The sequence below is a fragment of the Panicum hallii genome, chromosome 1 (genome assembly GCF_002211085.1).
Source record: "Panicum hallii strain FIL2 chromosome 1, PHallii_v3.1, whole genome shotgun sequence".
In the NCBI taxonomy this organism is placed as follows: domain Eukaryota; kingdom Viridiplantae; phylum Streptophyta; class Magnoliopsida; order Poales; family Poaceae; genus Panicum; species Panicum hallii.
In genome coordinates this window covers 56490123-56503353 of record NC_038042.1, presented here as the reverse complement: position 1 = coordinate 56503353, position 13231 = coordinate 56490123, and the positions used below count along the sequence as shown (strand labels likewise).

Below are 13231 nucleotides of genomic sequence, written 5' to 3'. Positions count from 1 at the left end.
TAGCTAGAAGAAATACACACACTGCGTGCATCGCAGATCTGATTAACCCTTCGTGCTAATAAATAAAGCTCTCTTTTACCGGAAAAAAATAAGAGGAGGCTGGCTCTTTATATAGATGATAGGAGAGAAATCTGGACACAACAATGACAATTAAGGCACACCATTTACCTGCCATCACATCTTTATTTTAATCACCATTTATAACCTAACTCTTACTCTCCTCAATTACTCATAAGGTATTAATCTTCTCTTAACTCCTCAATATTAACTCATGGATCTTTTAATTCTTAATTTATCATTTAAATAAATAAGTCTAACCCAAATATTCCGACATCCATCGTCACATGGCGAGGCGTCTCCTTCTCGCAAGCGACGTCCCGCCATGCCTCCTCAGCTGGGCCTTCGCTTCATGGCGACGCATGGCGTCTTCGGGCACGCATCGCTGCGCGTCGTCGGAGGGATCTGTCACCAAGTCAGTGCCTTTCGTTTTAGGAGTTGACTCGAGTGCTCGACAGGTGTATGATGCCAATGCCCATGTTTACCGCATCGGTCAGACGAACCGAGAGTGATCCACGCACTCACGGATCCACTCATTTTCCCCCTCCGGATCAGCCTGATGCGTCGTGTTCGACCGCGCCGCGTTTCTCTGCCAGTTTTGCGTTGCTTCCGGCCGCCCTCTCGAGTCTCGACACCAAAAGAGGAGTGCCGGAAATTAAGCAGCTAGCTTGCTAGATGCCGGCGTGGTGCCATCGATATGTGCCGGCGGCCAGCCCCACCACCACTTGTATCGATCGCCCACTCGATCCGACCACCTACCTAACTGTCACGGAACAACCACCGGTCGTCAGCCGCCACTCAATCCGATCGAGCGACGGAAACTAAAGAAACCGCCCCGATATATGAAGCGAGCGAGCAGGCCAGGAGGTCCCTACCGCTACTTGTGGATACAGGGATAGCTTCGACGCATGACCTTTCCACGCCATTGCTGGCTTGCTTGTGGTTCTGGTGTGGGCGTGGGGCGCAATAACATATGCATAGATCCTTCCTTCCAGCATCTGGGCTCTTACCTCTACGGACTCTCAAGTTTCAATGGCTGTAGCTATCATGCTGTGCGAGAGTACTGCCCCTCTGATTAATCTACTTTAAATAATGCTGTAACCATGGGATCATCGTAATTTACTGTCACGAATTTTATGTTTCATAGAAGCTGATGAACATGTGACTTTGCAAGCTTATTATTAAATGACGAATGCAACCTCGCCATCACCACCCCACTAGCTTATTATCGACAAATTAACACTTGCATGATAAAGTGTAGATGTACCTGAGGATATGTTTTTTTTCCGTTGTCACTTGTCAGTTAAATGCAGTGGGATTCCGAGGCCTCCTCCAAAGGAGCTGAGTCAGCTAGCTCATAACTATGCTACATCAGTTTTTTTTATCCATGTGGAAGAGAGATAAAGAAAAGCTATCTCTTACTTAAGAGATAGTCTCCTGCACACATCCCTAAATTAGTGAGGTTGATACATGGGTCTATCTAGATGTATGAGCTAGTATCTGACTCTAATTGTTGGAAGATATAACCCTTACGCTATCTTATATGTATAAGGTAGCAACTCACTCTAACATAAGTATATTTTTAAATAAACAGCAGGAGCACTGCTATATCATTTAAGAGAGGAAGCAATCAAGCTCCCTCTAACCTTACCTTTGGAGGAGGTCCGAGAGTCGTACTGGCAAAGCATGTACGTCACCAAGTGATTGGTCCTCCCTCTTTGCACGCGAAAGAACATGGTTTTAGATTTCTGCTGTCTGTCCATCTCCAAACTTCGCACTGTGCCTTTTGCACTAATCCAAACACTTTCGTATTTTTTGACAGTGTCAGAAATGTGCTACAGTACCCAATTCTCGCCTACCTGCTCCAGTTGGCAATTATCATCTTTTTTCTCCTGCAATGACACGTCACCAGCCATCGACCCATCTATATATATGCTCGTCCGTCGTCCCTATGCTTCGATGCTCAATTCGTTGCTGACTTGTTGTTAGGTGTTACAACGTACGGCGCCATTGTCATTGCTCTAGCTTGGTTCTCGGCCTTTTTTGTCGCAGAAGCATGGCCGGCGCCGATGAAGGAGACGCCGCCGGCGGCTTCTACAGCGACTTCATGGTGCTGCGGCCGGACAAAGGCGGGTTATACGACTTCTTCCACCTCCTCTTCTCGTGCAAGGTGGCGGAGAACGCGGCCGTGGACTGTCCCGCCGGCACGGAGATCGCCGACTGGCGGCGGCGGTGGGCCGTGTTCGTCTCGCTGGTGGCGCAGGTGCTGCTGCTGTGGGCGAAGAAGCCGGTGGCGCTGCTCGGGAGGGTGACCGAGTACTGGATGAACCTCCTCGACGAGAATGGCGGCGGCGTCCTCGTGCTCGTCGTCAGAGCTCTGCAAGGTTCTTACACAGTTATTACACCTGAGGGTCTTTTGGCACGGCTCCGTAAGGAGCTCCACCACCAGCTCCTTCCATGAGCTCTACCAAAGCGTAGTTTTTCAAACAGCTCCAGCATTGAAGCTTTCACGGAGCCGGAGCTCTTCTTTATTGATGCAGTGGAAGTCAATAGAGCTGCAAAATGTGGCTCCTCCGGCTCCTCTTGCTACAGTACGGAAGCCGGAGCCGGAAGGAGCTGCGCCAAACGGGCCTGAATTGTGTCGCGAGGAGCACCAAAAATTCACCTGCATATATTTGCTGGCCTAGATATGAATGCCTTACTACAGCAGCGCTACATCGACGTTGGGTTAATATGATTCATTTATAGCCCTTTAGGTGAATTCTTCCATTTGCTTCTGATCACATCACACGCATGAACATTCCTTCATGATGTTAATGATGTGCAGTCTAGCTAGCTTACTAACTGGACATCTATATTCATGTTGTTCAATTTTAAGAACGGAGCAAGGAGTATATTCATGTTGTTCAATTTCTGTGCTTTCAGATTTGTGCTCTTCAGGTTTAGTTCTGATAATTTTGGGGCTTACAAAGGGAAGTCAATCCGAGCTCAAAGTTGATGCGTATTTAGACAGATTCAAAATACTTTTCTATATCATACTATATGTTTCTCTTCCCCAACGTGTTAAGCAACTAAGCTGAATAATGTTGTCATTTGCTTGCTGCTAGGGACAAGTACTAATCAATACACCATTTGAGAGAACAAATCGACAATTTCCCTAAAATGAAATCATATAAGTTGCGTGTTAAAAAAAACTCTGGTCAAATATAGGCCTGTCATGTCCTTATCGATTCTATTTTCAGATTGAGAAATGAACACTTCTCATAGTTTACTCTGAATATTCTGCTCATCTTATCCTCTTGTCATTTTCTGTTCTTAAAGCAGAATGTACTAATAAACTTGTTCTACTACTAGAATAAAATAAAGGTGTACAAATGCTAACTGCCATTTCCAACTTTTTTTGCAGGAAAGTTGAAATTTCCGGACAGATCATCCCCCACTTACCGCTCCTGCGTTGGACTACTCGACACCAGAGTTGAACTGAACAAGGAAATTAAGCATGGGGATAGCAACTACCACGCTGCTCTATCGATCATGGCTGCCAAGCTAGCCTACGAGAATGAGCTCGTCATAAAAAATGTTGTTGAGAAACATTGGAAGGTGAAACTTTAAATCATCTCCGCTAAATCCTAGAAATCAGAAAAGGTTTTCAAATATTTTAAATTTTTTTCCATTTCTTCAGATGAAATTATTGGCGTGCTACAACTGCTGGAATGGTATGAACAACAATGGATCAGCACTCGTGCATATACTAGCAAATCCCATACATGCATGGAAGTTTTTTCTTAATAATCTCCAAGCATGTGTGCTCTTCTCCAGATTTCCAAGGGGACTACACGACGCAGGCGTTCGTGCTCGCCGACAAGGCGGCCGACGCGAGCCTCGCCGTGGTGGCGTTCAGCGGCACGAGGCCTTTCGACACGGAGCAGTGGTGCGCGGACGTGGACTTCTCGTGGTACGAGATCCCCGGCTTGGGCAAGATCCACGGCGGCTTCATGAAGGCGCTCGGGCTGCAGAGGCACGGCGGCGGCGGCGGCTGGCCGAAGGACCTCGCCGACCAGGGCGCCCGGAGGCCGTTCGCGTACTACGCCATCCGTGAGACGCTGCGGAGCTTCCTGTCCGGGAACGCCAGCGCCAGGTTCGTCGTGGCGGGGCACAGCCTCGGCGGCGCGCTCGCCGTGCTGTTCCCGGCCATCCTGGCGCTGCACCGGGAGGAAGGCGTGCTGGCCCGGCTGGAGGGGGTGTACACGTTCGGGCAGCCTCGCGTCGGGGACGAGAGGCTCGGGAGGTTCATGGCCAGGTACCTGGACAAGCCCAGCAGGTACTTCAGGTTCGTGTACTGCAACGACATCGTGCCCAGGGTGCCGTACGACGACTCCGCGCTCCAGTTCAGGCACTTCGGGACCTGCCTCTACTTCGACAGCCTCTACCAAGGACGGGTCGGTCAACACTCAACACTTCGGTTTAGTGATTTTTTTTTTGTTCTTCATTAACCTACCCTTTAATTTAGAGGCTCGGACTTAAAGCTGAATATGTTTTTAAATAATTTTATTTAGAAAAAAAAGAATAATTTTTGTTTTTTGTTATATACCTGCAGCAATTATTCCATTTCTCAAAAATACTGGAAGTATATATATCCATAGAGAAGAATCCATATGACTGGCAGTAGGTTAAACTTTCAAGGCAAGCAAGCAAGACTTGGAAGCAAGAATTTGATCCAAAGAGAAGCTCCATGTGGGGCACCATGCATCCTTTAACCTCCCTAGTAGAGACTAGACCCTAGAGAGAATCCCAAGCTTCCAAAACCCAGGGCCTATGTTTTACAGCAACTGAACTGACTACGCTTTTTTCTGCCGTTGGATGGAACGGAAAGCAGGTGACGCACGAGGAGCCAAACAAGAACTACTTCTCGCTGCTGACGGTGGCGCCCAAGGTGGTGAACGCGGCGTGGGAGCTCGTCCGAAGCTTCCTCATCGGCTACATCGCCGGGCCGGAGTACGCCGAGGGGTGGCTGATGCGGCTCGCCAGGGTCGCCGGGCTCCTGCTGCCGGGGCTGCCCCCGCACTCGCCGCGGGATTACGTCAACTCCACCAGGCTCGGAGCACACTCGCTCGGCCCGCTTAGCTAGTGCAAGACTAGACACAAGTGAACATTCTGTGTAGTTTGGTTTGAACCAAGAGAAACTGAACATTTTTTTATCAAAAAAGAACAAGATATCAATTGGACCATGTTTAAATTAGACACAAGTAATCTTTGCTTGGATTGCAGGCTGCTTACCCACCCACTTGGATAGGAGTACATGGGCTGGCCGCCAGCATGGGCCACCCTGTTGTAACATAAATCTCACATTTAGCTTTTCTTTTTAAAAAAGGGAGCATGTCCAGGAAAGGTGAAAAGTACCACAGATTCTCTGATGCACTTCCACTTTTATGATGTTCTAGTTACTCCATATCAGATCCTATTCTACATCATGATTCAGATCTAACATGTTCCCACGGTCGGGACACAAAATGCAGCCAAACTTTTACATCCTTGTTGGCTACAAATGTCATCTTTCTGTTCTAGTGTTTCTAACAGAACAAAATGCTACCACACCCCCGCGACGCTACTCGAATAGATTAATTGAAAGACCAAGTACATATCGTAAGCATCATCTCACAGCTGTCAGTCAAGCATAGGCAATTCCTGTAACTGAGGTTGCTGACAAGGACAGGTCTAACCCAAGCTCTTTGTTGCTAGAAAATGCTGCGAGCTTCCAAGACGCAGTGATAGTTGTAAATGTTCAGGGAAAAATGCAGGATATAGTTCATAGCTGAGGATGAGTTTCAGAGACTCTGAATGGTTGCCAGTATCGACAAGACGACAAAATATACGACAAGGCCTCTTGCATTTCGATAAGCTCAATATACAAAATACATGCAGTCATCCTTGTAGTAACAACATATAGGCTCTCTACAGGCTGCAGATCATAGTAAAATAACCAGAAACATAGCGAAGGACAGTCAACATGGCCAGAGGGCAAACTTGTCAGCTATTGTTGTCAAGAAAGCAGGCATAACCAGGGATCTGTGTAAGCTCAGTTCTGCCAGTACCAGAAGAAGGACAGAAAGGGCGGTATCACCAACTCTGTTTCCTCCAAATGACAATCAATACTCAAGTCAGCTAAATTGAGAGTAATATAGATTACTCATACTCTACAAATAACTTGAAGAGCAATCAGCACCTCTCCAATAAATAGTCTGCCGACGGTCTCTTCCCCTAACTGATCTAGTAAGCATGGTTCCACTAACAGGTTTGCAGAGGCCAACATCAATCACTGAAGTAACTTTTCTTTTCTCGTAATCCTCATCAAAATGCATGTCAAACAGCATAGCCAGGCACATAACTTGGTGAGTCAATATATACTCCTCACACGATGAAGGTAGGCTTCTAAGGATGTGAAGATTTACCTGCAGGCCATAATAGTAAGCTTAGCACTACTCTGAGAAGTGCACTAAATAGAACATGCTAGAAAATCTATTAGCACAAACCTCAGTTTCCATTGCACGGAGGTCATTGAGCCACTTCAAAGTTCCGGACTTTTCTGAGAGCAAACGTAAGCTGAAAAGGGGAGGCCTGATTGGATATTCCATGCTTATCTTAACCTGTGATAGAAGTTACACTATCAGAAACCAAGATTATGAGAGATGCATGAAGGGTAGAACAAATAGTCATGGCATAGTTTACCTTGGCTTCCAGCACAACTTTTGGACCATTCTTCATAGTTTTACTCAAGACCATGGTAAACTCCTTGGAAGCATATTCCTCCCAGGATTTGTCTATAATTAGGTTACCTTTTTGAGTTTCTTCCTGAATGAAGGGCTGGTCCTCCAACTCACTGTCACTATACATCAAGATATCTAGATCATCCTCATTTCTACCAAAACTGTGTGAGACACTTAGCTTAGATGGTGTTGCACTCTTTGATATTAGGGATAAGCCTCTAGAATGGCTCCGAACTTCAGGCGACATCTCAGAGGGCAAAATTGCAGAACTGTTTGTCTCATTCTCAGCATGAATGACAACCGGGAGCTCCCCATCCTCTCTGATACTCTCAGTTTCTTCCCAGTTTGTCACAGATCTTCTCTCTAGATCACTGTCAACACTGCTTGCAGCCCCACTTACCATCAAACTAGAACGAGACAATGGCTCAGGAAAGGAACCTGTCAATGACCAACTATGCAAACTACACAATGGGGTGCGTGATGCCCACGGTGTATTCTTATGTTCTATTCGAGGCCACTTCAACTTTGTCAAATAATCAAGTTGCCACCTGTAATCAAATAGACTCGAAAACTTCAAAGGGATGCTACCAATCGAACAAGTAAAGCTTAGCAGTCATAAGTAATTTCAGAAAGATGGTTGCTAAGAACTAGAATCAATTGAAAACATAGGCTCAAGCTAGAGGGACGTTTCACAAACTCAGCCCGTTAAATGATTCATTAAGTATTCCCATATCTCAGAACGACATATGCAAAGAAGCAAAAGCATTATTAGCGTAAAATTGTCAGCAATTACATTCTATACTGAACTACCATCCAAATTTTGTCACTGATGTCCCAAGCAGCAAATACTGTAGAGACTCACATAAGAGCCATCTGTGCAACTTTCCGCGAGCGGATTCTCTGCAAAATAGTCTCTGCACGGTTCTGCTGACGGTATAGAGCAAGCCCAGATGACAAATCAGAGCTGCTCAATGCTCTGTTAGAATCATCCCCAACAGATGGAGGGACTTCTGGCAAAAAATCGATACCAGCCAGATGCTGTGCCCACTTGTATGGTCTTGCAGTCTTGTCAGTAAAGTTTGGACACTCCCCAGCATAAATCTTAGCCATCTGCACAAAATTGATAATACAGTCACTCTTTCAGCTACAATGAGAACCACCAAGAAGGTAAAAAACATAGTAACACAAGAATTCACTGCCAGTTGGAAAAAAAGCCCCACATTACTCATACTTCGTACAACTTAGTCCCCGTTCGGAACTTTGGATCCATTGACTAAACTTTAGGCATGAAGTTTAGTCCATTAGATGATCCAAACAGGTGGACTAAAAATTAGTTCCACCCCAACTAAACTTTAGTCCATTAGTCCTCTAAACCCATCTAATTTGGACTAAAATCAACCTAAGCAATCATCAAACCGCAAAAAGACCAGAATAACACCCCCCCCCCCCCCCCCCAAGTCACCTAAAGTTTAGTCCAGATTCATGAACAACCACACATATAACCTAAAGACCAAGACCATCCAACTCATGAACAATTGTTGTTGCTACATAAACAGATAGCAGAACTTCCAATAGGAAAGGTGTGAATATCAATTAAAATCACCTGCCTTGGATTTTAAACTACATACCTGGTGAGGCAGCTCTAAACCAGTGTCATCTGGAAATAGGTTGCACAAGATATTATTGTCCAGGCCCTCAGATTCTTCAATTCCGACACAGACAACATTCAACTTTGCCAAGTATTCAAACCTCAGGGTGATGAGTTTACGACGTTTGGCACTACAATCTTCAGTATCATATACATGGACAATAAGTTTAAGTGGATGAAGTTGATATGCCACTGCAGGATTATTAGCTTCCTTCATGACATTCTTTTTGGATCTTGATCTTCTTCTCTGAGCATCTTCATCATCATCAATTACATCATCGTCCATTCTGTTGTGGTCACCATTTGATAAGGTTCCTGCTATTACATAGATACAAGACATGGTGCATGAGGAAGATCTCCAAATTTTGGCAATCCTTATCCATAAGGGAAAAGAGATTACATGCAAAACAAACAGACATATGATACTGTACATTGAGAATGCATGCCAACTTTAACAATCTTTGCTGTCACAGTGAAAAATGCTATATTCAAAATCAATAGAGAATCAAGCAATGTGCCTCTAGTCTCAGACTTAGACGAATAAATAAGAAACTGCACACTACATGTATGCTGTTATAAATTACGAATATTAAAAGAACATGCCCTTCCAGAAAATCTTGCTAAACGTTGCTATGCAGCAGTACTGAACACAAACTGATTTTCTACCTTTTCAATAGAAAAATGCACATTGCCATTGAATGCCTGAGAACACCAGCCTATTGCTTTTGTGAAAAAAAAAACTCAAAAAAGGAATTTGTACAGAGTACAGACTGCAGCCTTGCAGGAGACATCGAAAGAGACCAATTTGTTCTCAAGGACATCAGCGATCCAGTATTTAAAAGCAGGAATGGAATGCAACAAATGACTAATTGCAACTTCGCAAGTAGGCATAGCTGTGACATATGTCAAGAAAGTGCACACGCACCATTTTCCTTCTTGGCTTGCTGTTGAGCAAATATTTGGGCATCCTTTGTGCTTCCCATGATCTCTACTTCAATATTCTCTCCAAATGCTTCTTTCTGCCCTAACAACTGAGTGTATGCTATGTAAAGTGGGGTTGGAAGCAACTCGGCAGCATGGTGCTGCTTTAGTTTCTTGGTATGTTGCATGCCCAGCTGCTGCTGCACTGGCAATGATGCTTTCTTCAGTGATTTCAAATGTGATGGAAGGCTTGAAAGAAACTTTTTCTGACTAGCAATTGTCTCCAGCAAACTGCTCCTCTGGAGTTCCAATTTCTCATGTAGCTTGCACAACTCTTTCCGCTGGTTCACAGATCAAATTTATTTTAGAAGCCAGAAATGAAATAATGAAAACAACATAAACGATAGCGGGCTAGCACCACCTCACAGGGACATTAGACTACCCTCCTGGACTCCAAATCATGTGGGCAAGTAAATAAGGAAAAGGTGAAAAAATAAACAGGATACAAGGTTTATCAACTTAAGATATGAGAATAATGGAGATGATGTAAATCCTGAGCTGAATGAAGGATATATGCACAAACTTCACGAAACAGGTTATAGGAGATATTATTATAATCCTAGAAGTGATAGTTGGAAGTTGTGTGAAAATCCAAATACAAGTTTAGCAGGTCCATGAAGTAAACTGGTCTCCTAGGATCCTAAAATTAAACGAACTTCAAAGGCAGCACAATCCAATTCGTCAAAAAAAAAAGTGATACAATCAACCTGCCAAAACAATACTAAGTCTGGCAGATGAAGTTCCATTAGCTTCAAGTGCAGCTATTTCTTTCAAAAAGCTCAACAAATCATGGTTGCATATGCAACCCTCAACGTTCACATGCAAGCCCCTCAAACATTGAACGGAACAGGGCAAAGTAACTTAGTGATAAACTGATAAGTAGAGTTCCCATAGGATTGCAACGAGTAAGAATACACAACCTGGACGAGCTCAAAGTTGAGGCGCTTGAGCATGAGGTCGTGGGACGCGTCAGCAGCGAGGGTCTTGTCGCGGATGTCCGCCGGCGCCGCACGCTGGAACTCCTCCTCCGGCACGAGCTCTATCCCCGGGTACTTCGTCTGGAAGTCTAAGCACGCCCTTATGGCCTTCACGTAGTGGTTCTTCTCGTACAACAGGTTGTGCAGCTGCAGCGTCGTGGAGTCCACCGGCGCCTTCGCGGCCTCCGTCTCCGCCTTCACCCTGTCCTCCTCCATCAGTATCTCCCTGTTCACCTGCGCAGATCAAACCCAAATTAGCACCATAGATCTAGAGATAGGGCTGGGTGGGTGTGGGGCGGGGGCGGGGGGCTAGGGTTTTGGAGCATGACGTTACTTACTTGGCGGAGAGTCACGAGGAGGAGCGACATCTGGGTGACGAGCTCGCGGAGCTCCGACTTGGGGACGCCATCCCTCTTGATGGCGAGCATCCGGGCGGCGACCTTCTCGATGGAAGCGCGGGTCTCGGCCAGGAGGTCGTGCGGGGAGCGGTACTTGGTGTCCGAGACGGTGGACGGCGGCCTAGCCGGTGCCTCGACGTCCATGGCCTCCGCCGTCGGTGCCGCCGCCATCGGTTCGGCCGGCGCGTGGAGAGACGACGCTAGCGGCCTGAAGTGGGACTGTGGAAAAAGCGGAAGTGACTCGGGTTGTGGGCTTGTGGCCCTCGGGTCTCTAACCAGAGTCCAAAACGGCGGCGATCGTCCAGCTAAGATATTTGGGCCGTTACTTCAAGACTCAAGTTGGACCCGAACTTGCAAGAGATATAACCAGAAGTTGGCCCGTAAAGGAGAATATGTCGGCCCACAAGACTCATTGTGTAGGTAGGTAGGAAGTGATTTTCCAGTTGCTACAGCAGCTTCCACTCTTAAAAAAAAAGAACTGCCAGTACAGCACCTCTAGAAAAAAAAAGGTTGCTACATGATCGATCAACAGCGCTGTTCCTTTGTGGCCTCAGTGTAATCTTTATTTTGAAATCAAGACTGTAATCGTGGGGCTCTTGTACTGTTTCAACTGTTAATCAAGCATGGCTTTTTCCGTTGAAAAAAGCTGGCTACTTTGCCGTGCCAGATCTTGAAAATAGGGCTGTAAATTGCGGTACCAATTAATCCAATGACGTGACAGAGATCCAGCAAATCGCCCCTGCATCTAAGCCATATGGCGAAAAGACACCGTCCTTATCGTGCCTGCACCTAACCGGTCCATGCGTGATCGGGGTTTTAATCCTAAAATCTAAAATTTAGCTCTATCACGTCCTGATACCAATTAAAAAAATTAGATATAAGCTAACTATAAAATTAATTGCAGAAATTTAAGAATAATTCACGAGACAAATCTATTAAGCCTAATTAGTCCATAATTAGCGCATATCTATTGTAGCATCGTATGGACTAATTATGAATTAATTAATTTTAATAAATTCGTATCGCGAATTAGTCTATATTATACAATTAGTTTTATTATTAATCTAAAACTTTTAAACTAAACATTCGATTCGATACGATAGGCTAAAATTTAGACCTGCCCCATCCAAACTTACCTCAGTAGCCTCTCACCGTCTCACGCTCTACGTGCCTAGCTCTTTTGTTGCATCAAATCACATTCCATCTATCCATCCGTCCATCCGCCATTAATCCAGCAATGACAAGAAACAAGAACAGGTAGAGCAGCCGTGCTGGATGAAGAATCAGAGAGGACGGCACTGGAAGAAATGAGCATCAAATCGCGCTGTACTCGCTTCCTACCATACAGTAATCAAGCAGACAAGCACTACGCCACTGTTAGTGAATAGTGATGGTCACCGTATCGTTACGCGACTTTGTTCTTAAAAGCATCGCCGCGCGCTCATACTCATTCACGCTGCAGAAGTGCAGCCTGTTTTCTGTGTCACTCTGAAAGGAACAGGGGCCATACTGAGCAATGATCGCACAGTTGCATCCATGTAACCTCATGCGCACGCGACTACTACTAGTTCGTTTCATCTTTGCTACTCGTTCTAGAATGTAGAGTAATATTTTTCTTTGTTTCAGCCTGGTGGCTCTCATCCCTGTAAGAACTGAAATACAAGCACATGCAAATGCAGGGATAAAAACAGTTCGAGATAAGGATGCAGATGGAGCTACAGTCTGCAACCAGAGCGGAATCTGGAGGAGCACTAGTACATTGAGAATTGAGATAACCTCAGTACGAAGTTCCAGGTCACCAAAAAGTTACTTCCTCCTAGGTCACGAACCAAAAGTTACTGAAAAGGGTGCGAGGAGACGCAGAGGGTTGGAAAGCAGACACACACCCACACGCACAGTGAAAAATGATGCCGCACAGCGCGGCACAGCGCGCATCGCAGGCAGCACGCGACTGCGGCAGCGCAGCTGCCTCTGCCCGGCGAGCACGGCACTGGCATCACCTCGAACGAAGCACGCGGACGGAAAAAAGAAATACACTGGCGACGCGGGCCCGCCGGGCTCTCACCCTGCTGTAGCCCGTGGACCCTGTGCTGGTGGCCTGGCGCCACGGCCCACGGCTCCCAGCTCACCTCGTCCCGTCCGGCTCCGGCCGTCCGTGCACGACGGAGCATGACGAACGGGGGCAGCGACCACGTGCCGGTCAGTGCAAGCGTGGGCACCCCTCCCCTGGCTCTCCCCACCTCCGACAGAAAGATTCGCGCCAAGTCAAAAACTCCTCCGACGCCCGGATGGACCCGCCCCTCCTGTGCCGTGAACAGCAGCGCTGACGAACGGGGCGGCGTGGCCGGCCCTCGAGTTCGCGCATCAGGCGGGGCCCAGGCGGTCGCCGCAGCGACGGAGGGGGGC

The 13231-nt window shown here is 46.4% G+C and overlaps 2 protein-coding genes across 4 annotated transcripts; one reads left to right on the top strand and one right to left on the bottom strand.

Annotated features, from left to right (window-relative positions):
* The first annotated feature begins 2029 nt into the window (after positions 1-2029).
* On the top strand, positions 2030-5783 carry LOC112882366. The gene is made up of 5 exons (XM_025947411.1): positions 2030-2441; positions 3464-3657; positions 3740-3773; positions 3877-4496; positions 4934-5783. The coding sequence occupies exons 1-5, from the start codon at positions 2114-2116 to the stop codon at positions 5183-5185; spliced, it is 1428 nt and encodes a 475-aa protein (XP_025803196.1). The 5' UTR covers positions 2030-2113; the 3' UTR covers positions 5186-5783.
* Positions 5784-5927: 144 nt separating this feature from the next.
* LOC112882351 (THO complex subunit 5A-like) lies at positions 5928-11088 on the bottom strand. Of its 3 annotated transcripts, none has more exons than XM_025947385.1 (9): positions 10766-11088; positions 10371-10661; positions 9395-9731; positions 8450-8787; positions 7684-7931; positions 6784-7369; positions 6588-6701; positions 6281-6506; positions 5928-6183 (listed from the first exon to the last, which is right to left on the bottom strand). In XM_025947385.1, exons 1-9 carry the CDS (start codon positions 10994-10996, stop codon positions 6134-6136), a joined length of 2421 nt encoding a protein of 806 aa, XP_025803170.1. In that variant the 5' UTR covers positions 10997-11088; the 3' UTR covers positions 5928-6133. The 3 variants fall into 3 exon arrangements, 2 of the variants coding, with proteins under 2 accessions (XP_025803170.1, XP_025803177.1); XM_025947392.1 differs by having other exon boundaries at positions 8450-8784; positions 10766-11086; XR_003226653.1 differs by lacking the exons at positions 5928-6183; positions 6281-6506; positions 6588-6701 and having other exon boundaries at positions 7251-7369; positions 7615-7931.
* Between the last annotated feature and the right edge of the window lie 2143 nt (positions 11089-13231).